This window comes from Pholcus phalangioides, unplaced genomic scaffold, assembly GCF_987345545.1.
Source record: "Pholcus phalangioides strain wild (caught in Gottingen) unplaced genomic scaffold, Ppha-v1.0 ptg000028l_1, whole genome shotgun sequence".
NCBI lineage: Eukaryota > Metazoa > Arthropoda > Arachnida > Araneae > Pholcidae > Pholcus > Pholcus phalangioides.
The window spans coordinates 3,525,500-3,543,830 of record NW_028301618.1 but is presented as its reverse complement, the minus strand read 5'-3'; the positions used below and the strand labels follow the sequence as shown (position 1 = coordinate 3,543,830).

Here is an 18,331-nt window from a genome sequence, read left to right as displayed (position 1 = left end):
GAGGACTTCAAAGCTTTTCTTTTCGAAATATCCAACCCTTAGTATTAATTATCATCAGAAAGCCTTCCTGCTCTGGGTGTGGTAGCCCAGGTCGATAAGATACTCGCCTAAAGTACCAAAGGATGTTTAGAGGTGTTGCGAGTTTGATACGTGGTTCATCCTTGTCTGAAAACTTTTTTGTCACAGGTGTGCAACAAAAATGGCGACATGACTGCTGAAGAAATTGCTACCGTTTTAATTGGTAACAAAAACATTGTTATAAATTCATTGAATTTTAAATTGGCGTGGGGGGGGGGGTCATGTCTCCCCCATAAAATCATAGTTATGGCCTGGTTTTATATACCTTCCAAAATTTTGAATGATCCCATTATGTCTTTATAGCTCCATCTTTCACCTAAGGGAAATATGTCAAAATATGTATCTTTTAAAGATTTTACTATGCATGTCCTTCAACAATCACATCAAATATATTTTTACACCACATCTGTCAGGTTGTTATAACCTCGGTTGTTAAAGGTAATAGGGCCTGTGACTAGCCCCATTGTCTTGAATTTCTCCAAAACATAAGTGTTTGAGATCCTCTGCTACCTTCTGGGTCTTAGGCTGCATCCTGTTTTGCCTATAGAGAAATCTAGCACTGATCACACTGTAGATGAACACATGGGTCCACCCAGGCGTTGTCCAGTAACCTCATGAAAATGAGATCTCATTAAAAATTTCAGAGTAAGCGTGCAAATCGATACAGGCATTTCTAGCCAGGTAGCAGGCCCTCGGAAAAATCCCTTCAACTGGGGGCATTACACTCTTAGGACAGCTCTGAGAATGAGACAAAAACCACCTCACCTTTTTCTTAAATCGGATAGAACAAAGTGAGTTCTTTTGCCTTGACCCATCCTTAAGAATCTAGCTTCGTAAGAAACAATCACATCAAACGATTGGAGAAGATATATAATTATGATGTCTAGCCTGTTGGTGTATTTTTTATGGTAATGCATAAACTTTGATTTGAAATTATCATTCATACGTGTGTGTGTGTGTGTGTGTGTATTTAGGTGCAGCATCACAGCAAAATCAAGACCATCCATCACAGAAGGCTCAACCATCTTTGGATCCCATGAACGTTTTTCCCACGGCTCGCTCGCGTCGCAGCCGCCAAGTTTCATACAAGGAGCCTCATCTTAATTTGTGAGTGATTTTGTTCATCGCCCTTCTCTTTCTTTTCAAATTTTGAATTTAAAATGAAATGATTATCGCTTACTAACTCTGACATGTTGAACTAAAAACATTACAATACACTCCAGCCTCATTAATGCAAACAGGGTTCGTAGAGTCCTTGAAAGCAGTGTTGATCAAATTCAAGATTTTTTAAAAAATTGGATTCTTTTTATTCAAGTCTGATTTTTTTTAATTTAAATGATTCTTATTTATTTATATTTAAATTTTCACCTTAAAATATTAACTTATACTGAATAAAACATAATTTAGTTTTGCAGAAATTTCTGAATCGTAATAATCAACAATAGTAATGTAATCGTAATAACACAAGCTGACCACATCGCCATTGCTGCTGAAACGTTGTCCTTGAACTTAACGAGAGGGGCTTACTCTTGTTTGAAATTGTCCTTCCCAGCCATCTGCATTATCGTTCATTAAGGATATGGGTGCAAAAACTTCCTTTTTATCGTTAATGTGAAATTTCGAAACGTATTTTTTAGTTACAAATTCTGCATACATTGCCATCAGCACAGCTGCAAGTTAAGACGGAATGCATTTGGCATGTTCTAAATTACAACTTGTAATGGTACAGGGTAGATAACTTGGTAACCATAATCAGGATTGCGATTATCAGACACAGCCAAATATGAAAATATTCCCGGGTTCCTTCGTGGGAACAATTATTTCAGTTGTGTGATTTGATGTTATTCTAAATATTCATAGCATTTTCATAAAAATGTTGCAGCCACCTTTGCTTTTTTTATACAATATTTTTTCTCCAATTAGTGACATTGTCTATTATAGCGAATCTGCACCTGTCACTCTCTTCTATGGGCGTCTCTGCCCAAATTTGAATACATAATCCACAGACCTGTCAACTCTCCAGATTTAGGCAGGAGACTCCGGATTTCCCACCCTTTCTCCTGATTTCTTAAAATTTCTCTGAATTTTGGCAAAAAAAATTAGATTTTCCGCGAGCTTTCACGTTGTCGTGACATCAATGACTGCCGTCGTTGTTAGGGAAAACACCCATAGACGACAGCCGTGGTCATTTCCATCGAGCAACCATAAAAAGACATGGTGACCGCATTTAAGCAACTGGCAAAAATGTGACTTTGTTTACGTAGCGTTTATTGGCAATCATTTATCGGGGGGGGGAATGTCCTTGGTTGCCGAAATTCCTGTATAATCGTTATTGTATTCCATTAGCAGCTGTGCGGTAAACACAAGTTTTTCGTCAGCAGCTTTGTACTTAGAAGTTTTTTTAATTGTTTCCTCTGATTAAATATGTCTTTAGAAAGAAAATATTATTCTGGATAATTTTCCACAAGACTTCGAGGTTGCAAAACAAGAAGCGGTTCGACGGACAAACACAGATTTATTTATAGATCAGCAATTTACACATATTTACAAGCTAATCAGAGAGCTAACAACTTTCTCTCAACGTTCAATCACGATTGATTTTTCATCGAGTCCGTCTCTATTCGAGCCTGCCATCTTGTGAGCGCCAGACTATTTATAACCCTTATAGAAAGTTTGAGAAAAAGAACATTCCACAAAATTCTATTTTACAGTTTCCTAGTCGTCTGCGCCACCGTACGGTCTGTCTGGAGGGGGGGGGTTGAACCATTCTCCGGAAGGGCGGAGCTTTCTAGAATGTTCTTCTAGCTCTCCTAGGACCTTTTTTCCGTTTAACCGAAACCTATATCAACTGAGTTCGACATTTTGAGAGCCATCAAACGAATCGCGCCATCTATCGTCGATAGATCGTAACAATATAAAACTGCTTTTAAGAGTTCATATGCACACCCAAGGTTCTCAATCACTGATAGCATCCACGAAAGGAAACTTTTTTTCTTTTTTTTTTTGAACGGTATTAGATGTGATTTCTCTATTCTGCATGGAAAGACTGACATTGAATTATATTCTGCTCAGGGACAATACAGAACCTTTGAGCATGTGTGATAATCACAATATAGAGTCATTGGGTTTGTCTCAACACCACTTTTCCCAATATTTGAAAGCCAATTTTTCCAATAACTCCACACCCATGCATGCAATTGCAATAATATTTCTATCTTTGCAATTCAATGCTGAAAAGAATGAAACATACAAAGCTAAAACCACCCATGAATCGGTTCTTATGTACAGTATCCGTTCTTATCTGGGTATTGACAAAGACTAGGTTTTATCACCAATGAACAATTGAAACCCATTGCCGCACAATTCATCACTGAAATTTCTTCTCAGGCACGAGTGTCATTAATTGTTCATAATCTGAAACTTAGTTAATTTCCCCTCTTCATATTCACGTTACTTATCATTCTGTGTTTGTATTTTCAGTCATTTGATTTCGAAATCGAATGATTCTTCCTGAATCACCTTGTTCGGGTATTAACTTGTTTCATATTGATTACTGTTCATGTTGAAAAGTTTGATAAAATTACACTTTTTATGAGATACATGTATGGTAAGTATCGCAGCTGAGTTGAGGCATTTTTTTAGCTTCTATATATTTTTATGTTGTAAAAAATGAAAAAAAAAAGTTTCTTGTTTGAACGTTTTTATTTTGGAGAATGAATCTGTGAACCAATGCCGTTAAGTAGTGGGGACCATACCTATAGAGTAAGGGTGGCCAACTTCTAACAATTCAAGGGCCAACATAGTAGTCAGCTGCAGCGTCATGGGCCGCACCAGTAAAATTCTCAAATTTGTCCTCCACAAGTGATATGGTGCAATACAGGCAATTTAATCATTAAAATTTTACCCTGGGCTCCACTTCCTCATATACTGATGCATATTCATTGTTTTTCTGGTTTCCAGCTAGTAGATGCAATGCATAAAAAAATTACAGTTTCTTTTGCAAATTAGTAAATTCAATTACATCCATAGTTTGAACTTTACAGACGAAACATTTTTCTGAAAATTATTTTTTATTCCTTTATCTTGATTTGGCAACAAATAGGGCCACACGGGCCAGATAGACTCTCAAGGAATTGATTCACGTGCTGATAGACTTCGAGAGGACTTTTATTATTGGAATGGAAAGTGTGCCAAAAGCCAGACGTGTGGATAGTATTGACTGTCTGGACTGGGTAAATCTGTGATACTACCAAGGTCAAGGTAAAATGGACCAACTTTGCATGGACCAGGCAGACTACCTGTAGATGCGAAAGGATATGCACCATTACCTGGTGCTCGTGTATGTCTATGAGATGACACGGAACCATATCTGCGATACATGCATTCTTATTTATTTGAGTTACTTTCTTGGAACAGAATATCTGTATTTTGGTTTGAGTGAGTGTTAAGCCCCGTTCACATGTACAATAAAACATCTCGGGAAGTTCCCGGTAACGGGGATTTTCGCTACAAACTGTTCACATGACGTTGAGTTTATGCCGGTAATCCCACCTCTTGTTTCCGGAAGTCGTCACTGGTTACGTAGGTTGAACGGAAGTGATTGATTCAAGATGGTTGACGAAGGAGCTTATAGCTGTTTTCGCGGTGCAAAGGATTATGGGAGAGAAGGTCTGTGTCGACCTCCAATCCACCCCAAGAAAGATGGGGCTTTTTTGATGAGCTTCTGTCCCACCTTTTTCTTCCCTACAAGGGGGAAAAAGTTGTCATGCCGGTAATTATCACCAAAGCGACCCCCCAATCTTGCACATGTGAACGGGGCTTTAGTCTGCTTCTCAACCTGGAATACCAGCAAACTGCTATGCCGAAATTTAGAGATGAGTGGAACTCTCTTGCTCAACGGCACAATATGAACCTGATCACCCCATATGACACTTTTTTTTTGGAATTATTAGGGTCTGCGTAACCTATATATCTATATATGTGAAATTGATTTTCTGTATGCTCTCTATACAAATCTAAAATTTTAGATCGATCATCGCCAAATTTTGCATATGTACCAAACAGGGCCCAGATTGAACGACAGACTACTTTAAAAGTTTGCAAATGCCCGAAACGGGCAAAAAACTGTCAGGCAACAATGGTTCCTGAGCTCTAACAATCACTTTCAGAATGGTTACAGTGGTTCCCTAGCAATGCATTTCGGACATGCATATGCCTTTATTTCGTTTGTCACTTCTTTAAATCCTGTTAGTATAGTAGTTTATGCCTTTTACAATGGTTTTTTTTTTTCAATCCTCTCAGTAATTGAAAAAAATCTGGGCAGCGCCGGGTATTATAGCTAGTATATATATAGTCAGTTGTAATTTTGAGGTGTCATTGTGAGTTGGTATCCACTTCGAAAAATTTTCATCTCTTATAGAGACCACAAAAAGTCAACTTGTCCAACAACATGGCAGAACGAAATGGTAAAAATGCCCGTAATAAACTCTAAAAGCAGTACTTGTGTACAAAAAGGCAGTGTGATGAGACCATGAATAATTACTATCATCATTAGAAGTAATGAAGTAAATGGTCTATTAATCAGGTCTGCTGTTGAAAATGATGGCTTAAATGATAAAAAATCAGTTTAATACACAGTAATTTTTCATAGTTGCGGGCCACAAAAAATCATCTCACAGGACAGCTTTTGGCCACCCCCGTCACACGGAATTGGTTGGGGGTGAAGAGAAGAGCCACGTGGGCTCTTGTTGGTGCACAACGCTTGAGGTGCACCCACACACAGATGTCTGGGGTGATATGGTCAAAGTGTTTAAAATTTTCAATGGGATGGATAGTATGGACCATGAGAATACAGTTGAACTTACAAACTATACAAATTGAAATTTACAAACTATACATTTTTACGAACTAATCATCTATGCCCCACAATATAAATCTATGAATTTCTTTTTTTAAATGTCCAATACACTGATTCTGTCTGTGTTTCAGGCTCTAGGAACAAGAAGTAAGTAATTAGAATGTGAAATTCTCTTAAGAACGATTGAATATGTGCTTAGTTCAGAAAACTTTACAGACTTGATTGGCTCACATCCATTCATTCATTATTTTTGTTTGTCGTTATTTCAGAAAGATGAGAAGACCCTGAAGAAGACCTGGTGTCTTAATTATTATTTTTTTAATAATGTATATTTATTATTCGCATCTGGAATGGCATTGCTTTCGTACTTGTTGCTTCACATGTGTCAATGTGGGTTTATATCATGTGAGCAGGAATCAATGCCATATGTATAATCATATAATATAGTCAATACATATTAGTGTATGTAGTCCATTTTGTAACGCTAATAAAATTACAAGTATTCTTTATGAAATTATCTCACAATTTTTTTCCCTGTTTGAGTGCACTCTGTGTTAATAGCGGGATCTAAAAGTTTGGGAACTCACCTTGAAATTCTTTATCTTTTATGGTTGAAAACAAAAGTACTCAACCTTTTGGGGAGCGTGACCTACTTCATTGGTTTGAACATGTGTCCTTGGTCACTTAAATGATCTGGGAATGTGCCACAGGGAGCGAGGGATTACATCAGTGAGTGTGTGACTTACAGAGCAAGGGATTACATCAGTGAGTGTGTGACTTACAGAGCAAGGGATCATCTTGGTGAATGACCAAAAGAGTAACCTAGAGTGTTTACAAGTGTGAGGACCAGATCAGTGAGTGAACAAAAGAGTTGCATGCATGTGACTGATCAAAACAGTGTTGCAAGTATGTGAATGACCCAGAGAGCATGGTACCAGGTCACCGAATAACCAAAAGAGTTTGCAAGCATATGAGTGATCTTCAGAGCAAGCTACAATGTACGTGAGTATTTAAAAGTGACCTACAAGTATGTGAATGACCAAAAGAGTGACCTAGAGCTTGTGTGCATGCCTGTGTGTGATCAAAGCAGTTTGCAAGCATGTTTTTTATCACTCACTTCTTCAGTAGCTGCTTTGCTCGTATTGCTATGTGCATCTTGATAAAAATTGTACTATCCACACACTGATGTTGTTTAAGTGCCGAAATGATGTGGTTACACAAAATGGTATTATCCTGCTGGCCAAGTACAGCATCATCTACTTGCACATTTTGCAAATTTTCAAGTCATTCTGACCAGTAGCTCTTATTGTATAGTTTTGGAATCAAAACTTTAATTACAATCTCCCTCTGCGTATAGCTGATTATTTTTCATAGAGCTGTTACTACTATACAGTAGAACCTTGATTAACTGGGCGTAACAGTGAGAGTATAAAAAAAAAACACTATTGAATATTAAGACTGGATATTATACAGTATGAGATGTGCTATTCTTATGGGAAAGAAAATGAAAATGTCTGAGGTAATGTAGCTACTAGTACACTAGTCTTTGTCCTTTAGGGACAGCTGGTGTCTTTATTGGATTATAGGGCCACCTGCCCCTATCACGATGGTTTCACTACTGTTGCTGCTTCTTTGTGAAGGAGGAAAAAAAACCCCTGTGCAGGAGTGGAAAATCTGCTACAATTTCAGATGTCTGCTGCAATTTTGACAATTTTCCCTCATTTGCTACGAAAAATGGCAAAATTCTTCAATTCTGCACCATCTTGCACCAAAAACAAAATTTTCCCTTAAGAAATTTTCAAGTTATGTCACAATAAAAGCTGACTTTTCCATGACATAATTTTTCCTCCCAGCAATTCTATTTCTTTGGGCTACATTTGCAACCCAAAGCTCCTTATCTTTAACTAATTTATGATTGCCACGTGTACTTTATTTTCCAGCATCTTTAACAGATTCTCAGTCTCTTGTTTTGCTTTCAAATTTTCTATTATTCATTTTCTACTATTCTTTCTCCCGATATGCCATTTCCTTTTATGCCATTCACTGGTATGTTTAGTGTTCAATGGAAAATGGTTCCTAGTTGCGCATTAATCAAAATTACTTTGTCTAGACCATGGTCGTGGTTGGTTTGTTTGAAAGTTATTTGATGTAAGATTCCAGCGAAGCCTTATTTAGGCAGTCAAGCAGAAGTAAAAAAAAATTCACAAAACTTTTCTTTGGGTATGTGGTAGACACTCTGATAATGAAAATAATAAGGTAACAAGCTATCATCCCTCGCAGCTACAGTGACCATTTTTGTAACATCATTATCATATTCTGCATACCAGGGGTAATTGTATTAGGATCTACAGTTTATAGCCGATTCCAAAACAGACACAGTTCCAGAGGACGGCAATCGTCCCTTCCCTGATCTGAATATTATGAGAAACATTGGTCTGTATCATAAAATAAGAGATGATCTAACAAACGTATGAAATAAATCGTCCTGGACCTGTCCTTGTTTTTAACGGTCATCCCACTCAGGCTGCATTGCTTTGAGATAGAGCAGTTATACTGACAGGTATAGTGCCTTTCACATCTAGGAATGTGGTTTGCCTAGGTCATTATCTTCTATGCACACACGGGTACCTTTATTAAAAAGTATATATAGTAGCCCTTATGCACCATGTGAAGGAGCAGGAAAAGGCTTGAGACAAAATTCTCACAAGCGCATGACATCATTTTGGTGCCTCTCTGGCATATAAGCAGCATGAGTAAAATTAACTGGGGTAAAGTCACAGATTTGTATATGCCATGAGTAATATGGTGAAAAATAACATAGGCAGTTTAGTCATTAAAGCTCTTATATCCTGGGCTTTATATTCACTTATTTCATAAACTTACACATATTTATTGTATACTATCTGCGTTGTGTTCCAGCTAGATGAAATGAATCAGAAATTACAATGATTTCTGAAAACTATTCCATCCAATTTAGAAAATGTGGTAAGAATGAGAAATTTTGGCTTCTGTATGTAACTTTAAATAACTAAGATACTTTACCTTTTTTGTCCCAACGCAATCGAACCCATAGATTCTATGTTATACCCTTAGCTTCTACTGCCCCCTGGAATATTCCATCGCCCCAGGGGGCGTTAACGCCCACATTGGGAATCACTGGTTTAAACCAAACAACCCCGTCAATGAGTAACCCAAAGAATGACCAAGAACATGTGCAAGCATGTAATGAGCTAATGAGTGACTTGAAGATGGGGGGGGGGGAAGTAAGCGGCAAACTTTAAAAATGAGTAGTCCAGAAAATTTTATGGGAAGGACAGCAAAATTTGTATAGCCCCACAGGTGGTAAAACCATAAATCCACCTCTGGATATATCTTTGTCCACTTTGAGACATCTGTGGCCACAGCGTCTACCACTGGATAGAGCTGTCCACGCAATAGGAAAACAGCTCGCTCGCGCGCGCGATGGAGAAACTTGGCTTACGTTTTGCTGCTCAAACTAGTCAGTCACGTGGTCCGCTGGGGTATTGGTCACTGTGGTGGTTGAGTGGTCATAGAGATGGACTCGGGTTCGAACCCCACTGTCGCCACAGTGGTGGTTGGCTGAAGTTGTTTCCTTTAGTTGTGCCAACTGTGGGGCCGATCTCCCCGTTAAAAAGTTTCGCCACAGAGAGCAACAAGCCTACAACGATTCAATTATTACACTTCACTCATAGTTTGAAAATTTCATGGCAGCACACTACACATAACTAGCATTACACAGAAACAAACTGCCCATTAGATTCACAACACGTTTTGACCACTCGCTCGTATCTCAGAAGATTTCTCCTTCGATACATGCAAATTTCATGGTCAAATCTGGAGAGCCAGTCAAGATTTCTGAGACAAAGGCATTAAAGTAAAACTTATTCACAATTTTACACTTATCAATAACACTAAATATGTCGGATCCCACAATATTAATGACATTATCGCCATCTTCTCCCCCCCCCCATGCTTCTACGAACCCTCTCTTGCCCTCCCTCTCCCCCCCCCAAATCCCTTTGGTGCCCCCTTTAGGCTACTGCCCCGAGCAACCTTTCCGTCCACACAACCTCCAAATGAAAAAATAATACCTTTCGATTGGGAACTATTAACACTCGCACCCTAAAAAGTAAAACAGATTTTCTTGAATCATATTCCTACTCATTCATAATCCCCCATTTTCTTAGAGTTACAGAATCATGGCTAAATAATACAATCTCTAATTCTGAAATTTTACCACCTGAATACAATGCTTTTTGAAAAGACAGGAACTCTCGGGGGGGGGTCTTACTTATTTTTAAAAATTCTATCCCTTTAACTGAAATTCTATTAGATTCCGACCTCAAAATTGTTGGAGGCGAATAGCTTCAACCCAACTGTTCCCCACTTATTATCTTTTCCCTCCCTCTCCTGATTTCCACCTTTTTGAACAACTGGAAATTATTCTTGAAAAGTTTTCCAATACGCATTCTATTATTATCTCCGGAGACTGGAATCTTCCCGGTATTGACTGGAAAAATATGGAATCCCTGTCTGGCAATCACAGAGAATTAATAACAAAGTTTTAGATATCTTCCTTAAATTTAACTTGGGTCCAATCCATCTTAGAACCCACAAGAACCACCTTTTACTCCAGTTCTACCTTAGACCTTATCGCTACCACCAATCTAATTTTAATCCTTACTACTTCCATCTTCTGACCATAAAATCCCGGTCATTAACTTTTCCCTCCTCCATTCTATCCCCTCCTACAAACTCTCTCCTAAGCGTAATTTCAACAAGGCAAATTATCCACTTACACAAAATATACTTCGCTCTCACTTCAATGATTTTCTATCCATATCCTCTTCTAACAAATATCCACATCCTCTGGACCTTTTTAAAATATATTATAGACAAATGCTTTTTTAAATGTATTATAGCTACAGTTTCAATTAAAGAGTTTCTTCTAAGTATTTTTTTAATCCGTGGATCACCAGAGACGTTATTCATCTAAAGAGAAAAATCTGCCGTATCGCTTTCAAATATGAAACTAAAAAATCCAATTCACTCAAATCCATAATTTCAGCCTCCACCCGAGACCTCAGAAACTTCATTTCCGCTCAAAAGACCAAATACCTCTCTCGTTCTCTACCCCATTATTTAAAAACTAACCCAACAAAAATTCTGGAGTTACCTTAGACGCACACACTTAAATCTGTTGATCCCACTTCCCTCAGAAGTTCAAATAAGCATAAATCATCTCCTTCAGAGATGGCTGCTGAATTCAATTTAGCGTTCTGCTTGGTTTCTCAATAAGACCTATCCCCTTCCCAATACTCCTTTTTTTTATTCTATTCACAACTCGCTCCAATACCTTTCTCCAAACAGGGTATCCTAAAATTATTGATAAAACTGAAACCCTATTCTGTTGGCCCTGATGACATCCCAAATCCCATTCTTAAATTCTGTGCTGATGAAGTTTCAGACCATCTTTTAATCCTGTTTGTTTCACTAAATACTGCTATTCCTCCCCCCCCCCCCAATGACTGGAAAATCAATAAAATTATTCCTATCCACAAATCAAGCCCACTTTAGGTCAATAGCAATCACCTCCTCCTACTGTAAAATCTTCGAACATATTGTAGCAAAAGAAATGTATCCACTTAGACTCTAACTTTCACCTCAACCAACATGGCTTTAGGGACAATCTCTCTCTACTACCTCTCGATTGGTCCTTGTCATCCATGACCTCTTGGGAGTCATTGATAAAAAACCTACAAACTGAGATATCATTTTCCTAGATTTCTCTAAAGCCTTTGATAAACTTCTCCTTATACTCTCATGCCTTGGCCTCAACGTACAATTACTTAATTGGGTGGTTGCTTTCCTAAAACATCGTAAACATTTTGTCCATTTTAATGACCATAACTCCCCATCCACTCCCATAAAGTCTGGGACCCCTCAAGGATCGGTCCTCTCTCCCCGTTACTTTTCTTAATTTACATCAATGACCTTCCAGAACCCCTTCACCGCACCACTAGATTATAGATTATTTACTGATGACTGCAATTTACCATATCATTCACCATGAAGCTGATCAAAAACTTCTCCAAGATAACCTGGCTTCTATCGCAGACCAGGCAAATGCCAATCAATATCTCAAAAAACTTCACACGAAAGTTACCCGTAAATTCATTCCTCTTGAATACTTGTACTCCATCAATAATTTAATGTTATCCCAAGTTTCTCAAATCAAATATCTCGGTGTCATAATCTCAGCCGACCTACTTTGGAACAAACATGTTCACTACATTTACCAAAAGTGTCTAAAAAAAAAATACTTTTCTTCCTCCGCCGCAACCTTAAACACTCCACTCGGGATGTCAGACTACTCTGTTAGCTAACCTATATCTTCCCATTCTTTCCTAACGCCGCCAGTAATATATACAAACTCGAATAAAAAGGAATGCTGGTCATCTTTCGTTTCTGTGTCCGAACTTAAAAACAAACTTCGTCTCATTCTTTAAATCTGAAATTCAGTTTTGGCTATATGCAGGGTAAATGTGGCCTACTGCTAAACAAAAGGGGGTGATGGACGATCCCAAGTGAAACATGAAACACCCTGCCCTATCCCGAACCATTTTTGAGTTATGGTGTATGAATATCAATTAGGAAAAATGTGTCAAGTCTAAAAAAATAATTTATGAAAGACCTAAACAATAACTAAGCTCATATTTGGAAAGAGCAGAAAAAATCTTATAAGGTGACACCAATTTCATCAGATTATCTGGATTTAATGGCGAGCTACAAGCGCTGAGAGATTGGAGAAGTTCAAATTGAATTGTCGCCAAAATTTTTAATCACCAACTCCTCAGACACACTTCCAGCTACAATCAGTCAAATTTACCAAAAAATTGTCCATTGCACCAGCTTTCAAAAGAGCCTACAATAAACCATGCCGGTTTTCTAGTTCAGGAGAAATTTAGCCTTTGTTCGCAATACATCACTGAAACTGGCATTTGTTGAAGCAGAACATTCGGAATTGACAGTTGCAGATTTTGCTGAAAAAATCCTACAAGGTGACACCAATTTCATCATAATATCTGGATTTAATGGCGAGCTACAAGTGCTGAGATATTGGCAAAATCAAATTGACTTTAATCTACTTATCCATCATAATTTGGTTATAACGGTTCGAGGTAGGATTGGTTGGGTGTTATAATTCTACTTGAGCTCATCTATCATCCCCCCTTCCATTTTGATTGGGCAAAATTTTCTACTGACCGGTACCACTCGACCAGTGGTTGAAGGGCACTGTTGTAAGACACAAAATTAGGTAAGAATATTAGGCGGAGGAAAAGAAAATGTAAAACTCTCAGTGTTAGATGCTGAAGACCAATGTTGTACCAAAAATTTTAAAAAAACTCGACAGGACAAGAATTAAATTCACATTGAAACATTGAGCTTATATTACTGGAGGGAGAGCATCGAGCCGCTGTGATGGCAGTAGCAACAACAAATGCAAGGAAATCATGTGACATCATAACACAGTTTGCGCCTGACAATTTCCCTTTTGAAATGTACAGTTCAATTAATTGTCTTTTAAAGATTGAAAAAAAAGGGGGGATAGAGGACTGTTCTAAAGATAAAAATTAAATTCTCTCTTTCATTAATTCTAAAATTATCTCCATTATTAGTCATAGAATTATTTCTTTCAATAATTTTGAAATCACTTTCATCAATGCTGAAATTATTTGCCATTAATTCTAGAATTATATCTTTCATTATTTCTGGAATTATCTTTCATTATTTCTGGAATTATCTTTCATTATTTCTGGAATTATCTTTCATTATTTCTGGAATTATCTTTCATTATTTCTGGAATTATCTTTCATTAATTCTGGAATCATCGATGCTGAAATTATTTCATTTATTGTTTTAAACTCCTATGGATGCGATAAGAAAATAACTAAGATTACACTATCATTCAACTTGTCACATGATTGTCAGACGAATGATGTTGTGGACTGCGTTCTCAGCACTGCCGAGGCAAAAAAGGCAGCAGACGTCGTACTCCCTCCAGTAACATAATCTCGATGTGTTGAAACCAATTTGTGTGTGTGTCGAACTTCACAACTATACTATAAATAAATAATCACAGAAACACACACGAGTCTCAAATCGTATTTTTTTTTATTACTCAAGTTCAGGATGTGAACAAAATACACAATAGAGCGATTACCTAAGATGATTTTTTTTTTCAATTATAATTATTCCCATAAGAGATGCTACTGCATTGTGATACAATTGTGTGTATATATATATATATATTTACGTTATGCTAATAATTCCCTTTTTTCGTTTGTTTCTAGTGAAATTTGTTTATTCATTCGTGTACGTGTTTCGGCGCCTGTCGAGCAAGCACATGCTTTGAATACTTTTTTTTTCTTTATAATTTTTCGCAAATCGAAAAAACACCACAGATTCGTTAATTTACACAGATTCTTCGAGCATGAGGATCGGCAGGGGAAACAGAACACAAGAAACTGCTATGGACGAAACGGGGGGAAGATATAGTGACGGATAACATACCGGTGATTCTTAGGCAGGGTAAAATAAAAACATTCGTGGGGCTTTCACAAGAGTATCAGGGGGAAGAATCGGAGAAACATTATCTTGAATTCGGGGAGAGGGGGAATATCGTTAATTCATTTTATACAAGTCATGTCTAGGAACACTTTTTTTTAATCATACTTTCATAATTTTTCATAACTGTACAAAACACCTTGAAGCAGCGGCAAAAACATCCATACATGTTTTTTTTTCTTTGTTCTTCTGCCGCTGCTTACCTCTAGCTACTACGTAGAGTTCTCATATACATAATTTATGTACAAAAAAAAAATCCCATCGTCATTTCTCCACATAACAGGTAAAGATTCATTCGTATGTCCATTCGTTTCATTCGAGTCCAACATTAGCAAAACAACGGAAAAAGAAAGAAAACAAGAAAACATTCATTCGTTATAATAAGCGGAGTGAACTGCTACGACTTCTCTGCGTACGACTGTCTACCGTGCTTGGAATAGTTTGGTCGCAGGTAGTCCTCGCTTGAGAGAGCCAGGACATCGATCCGGTCTTCTTTTCTGTATTGCAAGCACCGTCGGATAAATTGCTGTTTGTGGGAATAAATGAGAAAAAAATTATGAAATTTAGAACCAACCAACAAAAAGAGGGGGGGGGGTGTCATCCACACATGGCAGTAAAGTGAACTTGCCGTTGACAAACCACCCACCTGAAGAAAATTAAATAAGGGGATCAATACACGCTGCTGGAAGACATTTGCTTCTAATGTTGCAAGTCATGCAGCTAAATTTCAATAGAATCTACTGATTATGAGAATGACTATCGGCCGTATTCACCAACACAGTTTCAAACTGCAATCGCAGGTTAAAGGATTAGCGATAGACACAGATTGCAGTTTAAACTGTGTTGGTGAATACGGCCGTAAGTGATGCATACTGTGTCACAGAGGTATAATAGAATGTACATTAAAATTCCTTTTTACCGCCAGTTTCTGTTACCTGTCATCATCTAAAAAAAATTGTGAGTATCAACAAACAAGCAGACATATTTAAAATTGTCCACGGATTACTTTTACACTGTACTATATAAAGCTGGAAGTGATTATACTGCTACTCAGTTGTGACAGAGTAGCCTGCGTGTTCGAATGAATGTTTCGTTTTATAGTGCCCTGGTTAACTTTATCGGCATAACGTTATAATAGTGCTACTGTTCTATATTTTTAAGCTGTGTTTCGATTTTGGCGCTTATATGTAATCTAAAAAAGTAAGGCCTAATCTCCGATTTTATTTTTCTGCAAAATTGTTCGCGTAGAAAGCAGGAGCCTCAAAAACACAGAAGGAGATGACAGATTATTTTAAAGTATTGTAACGTACGGTTTATAGTGTTACAATACATTTCTGTACACATTACTACTCTCATATTGGTCATTTTGTAAAATTAAATACAATATGTATGTATTATTCACTTTTAAAGGGTTTTATTTTAATCTTCGTCCCAAGCCCGCAGTGAAATCACGTTAATGTACATATGTATTAAAAGATTTCTGTTATCTTGTCACAACCCTGGTCCGGAGGGTGACGGTTAATCAAAGTTTTACTGTACCGGAAAATAGATAGCAATAGATAGGCTTAACACTGTTTTCTTACATCAGTGGTGGCCAACCTTTTCTCCAAGTCATGCCACAATCAAAATTATTTGCGATGCACATGCTGCTCTATGGATTTTAACACACATACCACGTGTGTCCCATTTTACACGACACAAGCATTCTCTTCGTTCCTGCGAAATATGTTCAGCTATTCTCGTATATTCATAAAAATGTTGAATTTGTCACTATTTTGAGTTCTAAATTGTTTTATTTTTGAGTCACGAATTCAATTTTCGCAATGCAGATTGTGTGTGTATGTGTATCGTGAAAGTTACTTATACCATGTTGGCCACCGGAACCTGAGGATTTGGAGTGCTTATGTGGGCTTTCCGCCTCCCCCTAATAAACTTTGTGAGAGGGCTTAGCCCCCTTTCCCAAAAATTCATGGGTATACAATGCATGTCTCCCATGTGGACGATCATGATGTCCATCAACTATGCCCAAACAGAATCGCATTGAATACTACTTAACCGGACATGCACTTCATACACATTTCTCTATGGAATTTCTAACAAATACCAGAATGTGTGTTCTGGGTGTATGTGTGGACCTAAAGTATTTATGTCTTCACAACTGAACTTGTTCTTGCTGCATCTGTTTCCCACATTTTGCAGTAAACACGGTTAATGCTATGCAAGTATCGTGTTGTAGAGGTGCATGCTCTCTGCGGAGAAACTTTTCGAAAAGTATAATGGCTCTCATTCATGCCTTGAAGTCAGAAAACTGGAGGAAAACGCATTTAATATAAAGTCATACACATCTTATAGTTATTATTTTAACAGTGCTTACCATATAGGCAGATAGACTTCAAAGGCAGGGAGGCATGATGATGTTAATTCATATATATATGGATATACATTATATCAATCGGCTCCAACATTGGTGCTAGGGTCAGCCCCCTCATGTCTCCGCCCATGGTACCCACCATACTAAAAATAGGTTTGGCAGACAATAAGACCGTCATTCATAAGACATAAGAAAAGGATTGTTTAAAGTCGAATATGTTTTCTGTGATTAAAAAATGGAATAGAATTTCTTTAATTTTTGAAAAGCGTCCATGTGCCGAGAGTTGACCACCCCGTCTTACATACTCATTCATGTTTCTTTTCACTGCAGCAGGCAGGGTATGAAAAAATCGTGATTTTTTAAAAAATTTAAATCAGATTTTTTTGGATTAAAATACTGCTTATTAATTAAAACAAATCTTGTTAATAATTAGGAATGCTTATTTTCATATCAACTACCTGCTTTTTTAAAATCTCTCAAATTTAATTCGTCAGTAATGAATGAACTACAAACAAACAATATGAACATTAAAAATCTGTTTGGCACCCCGGTATCACATATGGTGCAGATTCGTTGATTCACTCAATGTACAACCACCAAAGGGTCATTCAGCGTCAACTAATAGAAAAACACATTCTATATTGACAAGATTGTTTCTCGCACAATTGATGGATGCATTTATTATGATGCGTTTCCAACTTGCACATGATGTTGCTTAATGATTTACACATTCTCATTGTTTCACAGACTTAATGAGTTTTGGTAAAAACTAGCAAACTTTTCACTTTTTATCAGAACTCTATTGTGCCCCATTGAAATATAACTGCACCAAGTACATTTAACTTAAGCTCTCTATATTTTTTTGCAATTTTTTCCCACGCACAAAATCTAGAAATAGAACCACTATCTTTCCGCACTGTATCTAGGGATTGGGTTCAAGTTTACAGGGTGATTCTAAATTCATGGGACACACTTTAAGAGCTGATATGCAACACCTAAACAAGCATTCTTGATCGTAGAATGAGTGGTTGAATTGCAATAGCAAAAGACAGTAGAAGGTGTTTTTGGGGAATGGTATTTGCTTTTTAAAGTGTTGTTGAGCATATTTTTCTGACATATTTGCTGCAATAAGTGCAATCACCTATTCGAGGTTACAAGGTATTGTCATGTGGTATGCTTTCTCATGGTGCAACCTGGCTAACGCAAATTCAACCACAACTCACTGTACCACTTGATCATTGTTTGGCACAGCATAACCTTGATGGTTTTAAGCCAATAGAAAAAACTCCAACCGGAAGGTGCATATGAATCCTTGACTGGTTTATAGACACATTGCAGCGAATATGTTGAAAAAGTATGTTTCGAAAATCAACGGT

The 18,331-nt window shown here is 37.4% G+C and overlaps 2 protein-coding genes across 2 annotated transcripts in view; one reads left to right on the top strand and one right to left on the bottom strand.

The window, feature by feature from the left end:
* The window catches only part of LOC149067780 (uncharacterized), a 30,073-nt gene extending 23,624 nt beyond the window's left edge, over positions 1-6,449 (top strand). Inside the window, exons 7-8 of the mRNA XM_089252145.1 lie at positions 1,053-1,185; positions 6,205-6,449. Of these exons, the coding sequence (XP_089108271.1) occupies positions 1,053-1,185; positions 6,205-6,223 (152 nt within the window). The 3' untranslated portion in view covers positions 6,224-6,449. The remainder of the gene's footprint in view (positions 1-1,052; positions 1,186-6,204) is intronic.
* A 7,665-nt stretch (positions 6,450-14,114) lies between these two features.
* LOC149067779 (serine/threonine-protein kinase tousled-like 2) overlaps positions 14,115-18,331 on the bottom strand; it is a 71,399-nt gene continuing 67,182 nt past the window's right edge. Inside the window, exon 18 of the mRNA XM_089252025.1 lies at positions 14,115-15,110. Coding sequence (XP_089108151.1) covers positions 14,982-15,110 — 129 coding nt within the window. The 3' untranslated portion in view covers positions 14,115-14,981. The remainder of the gene's footprint in view (positions 15,111-18,331) is intronic.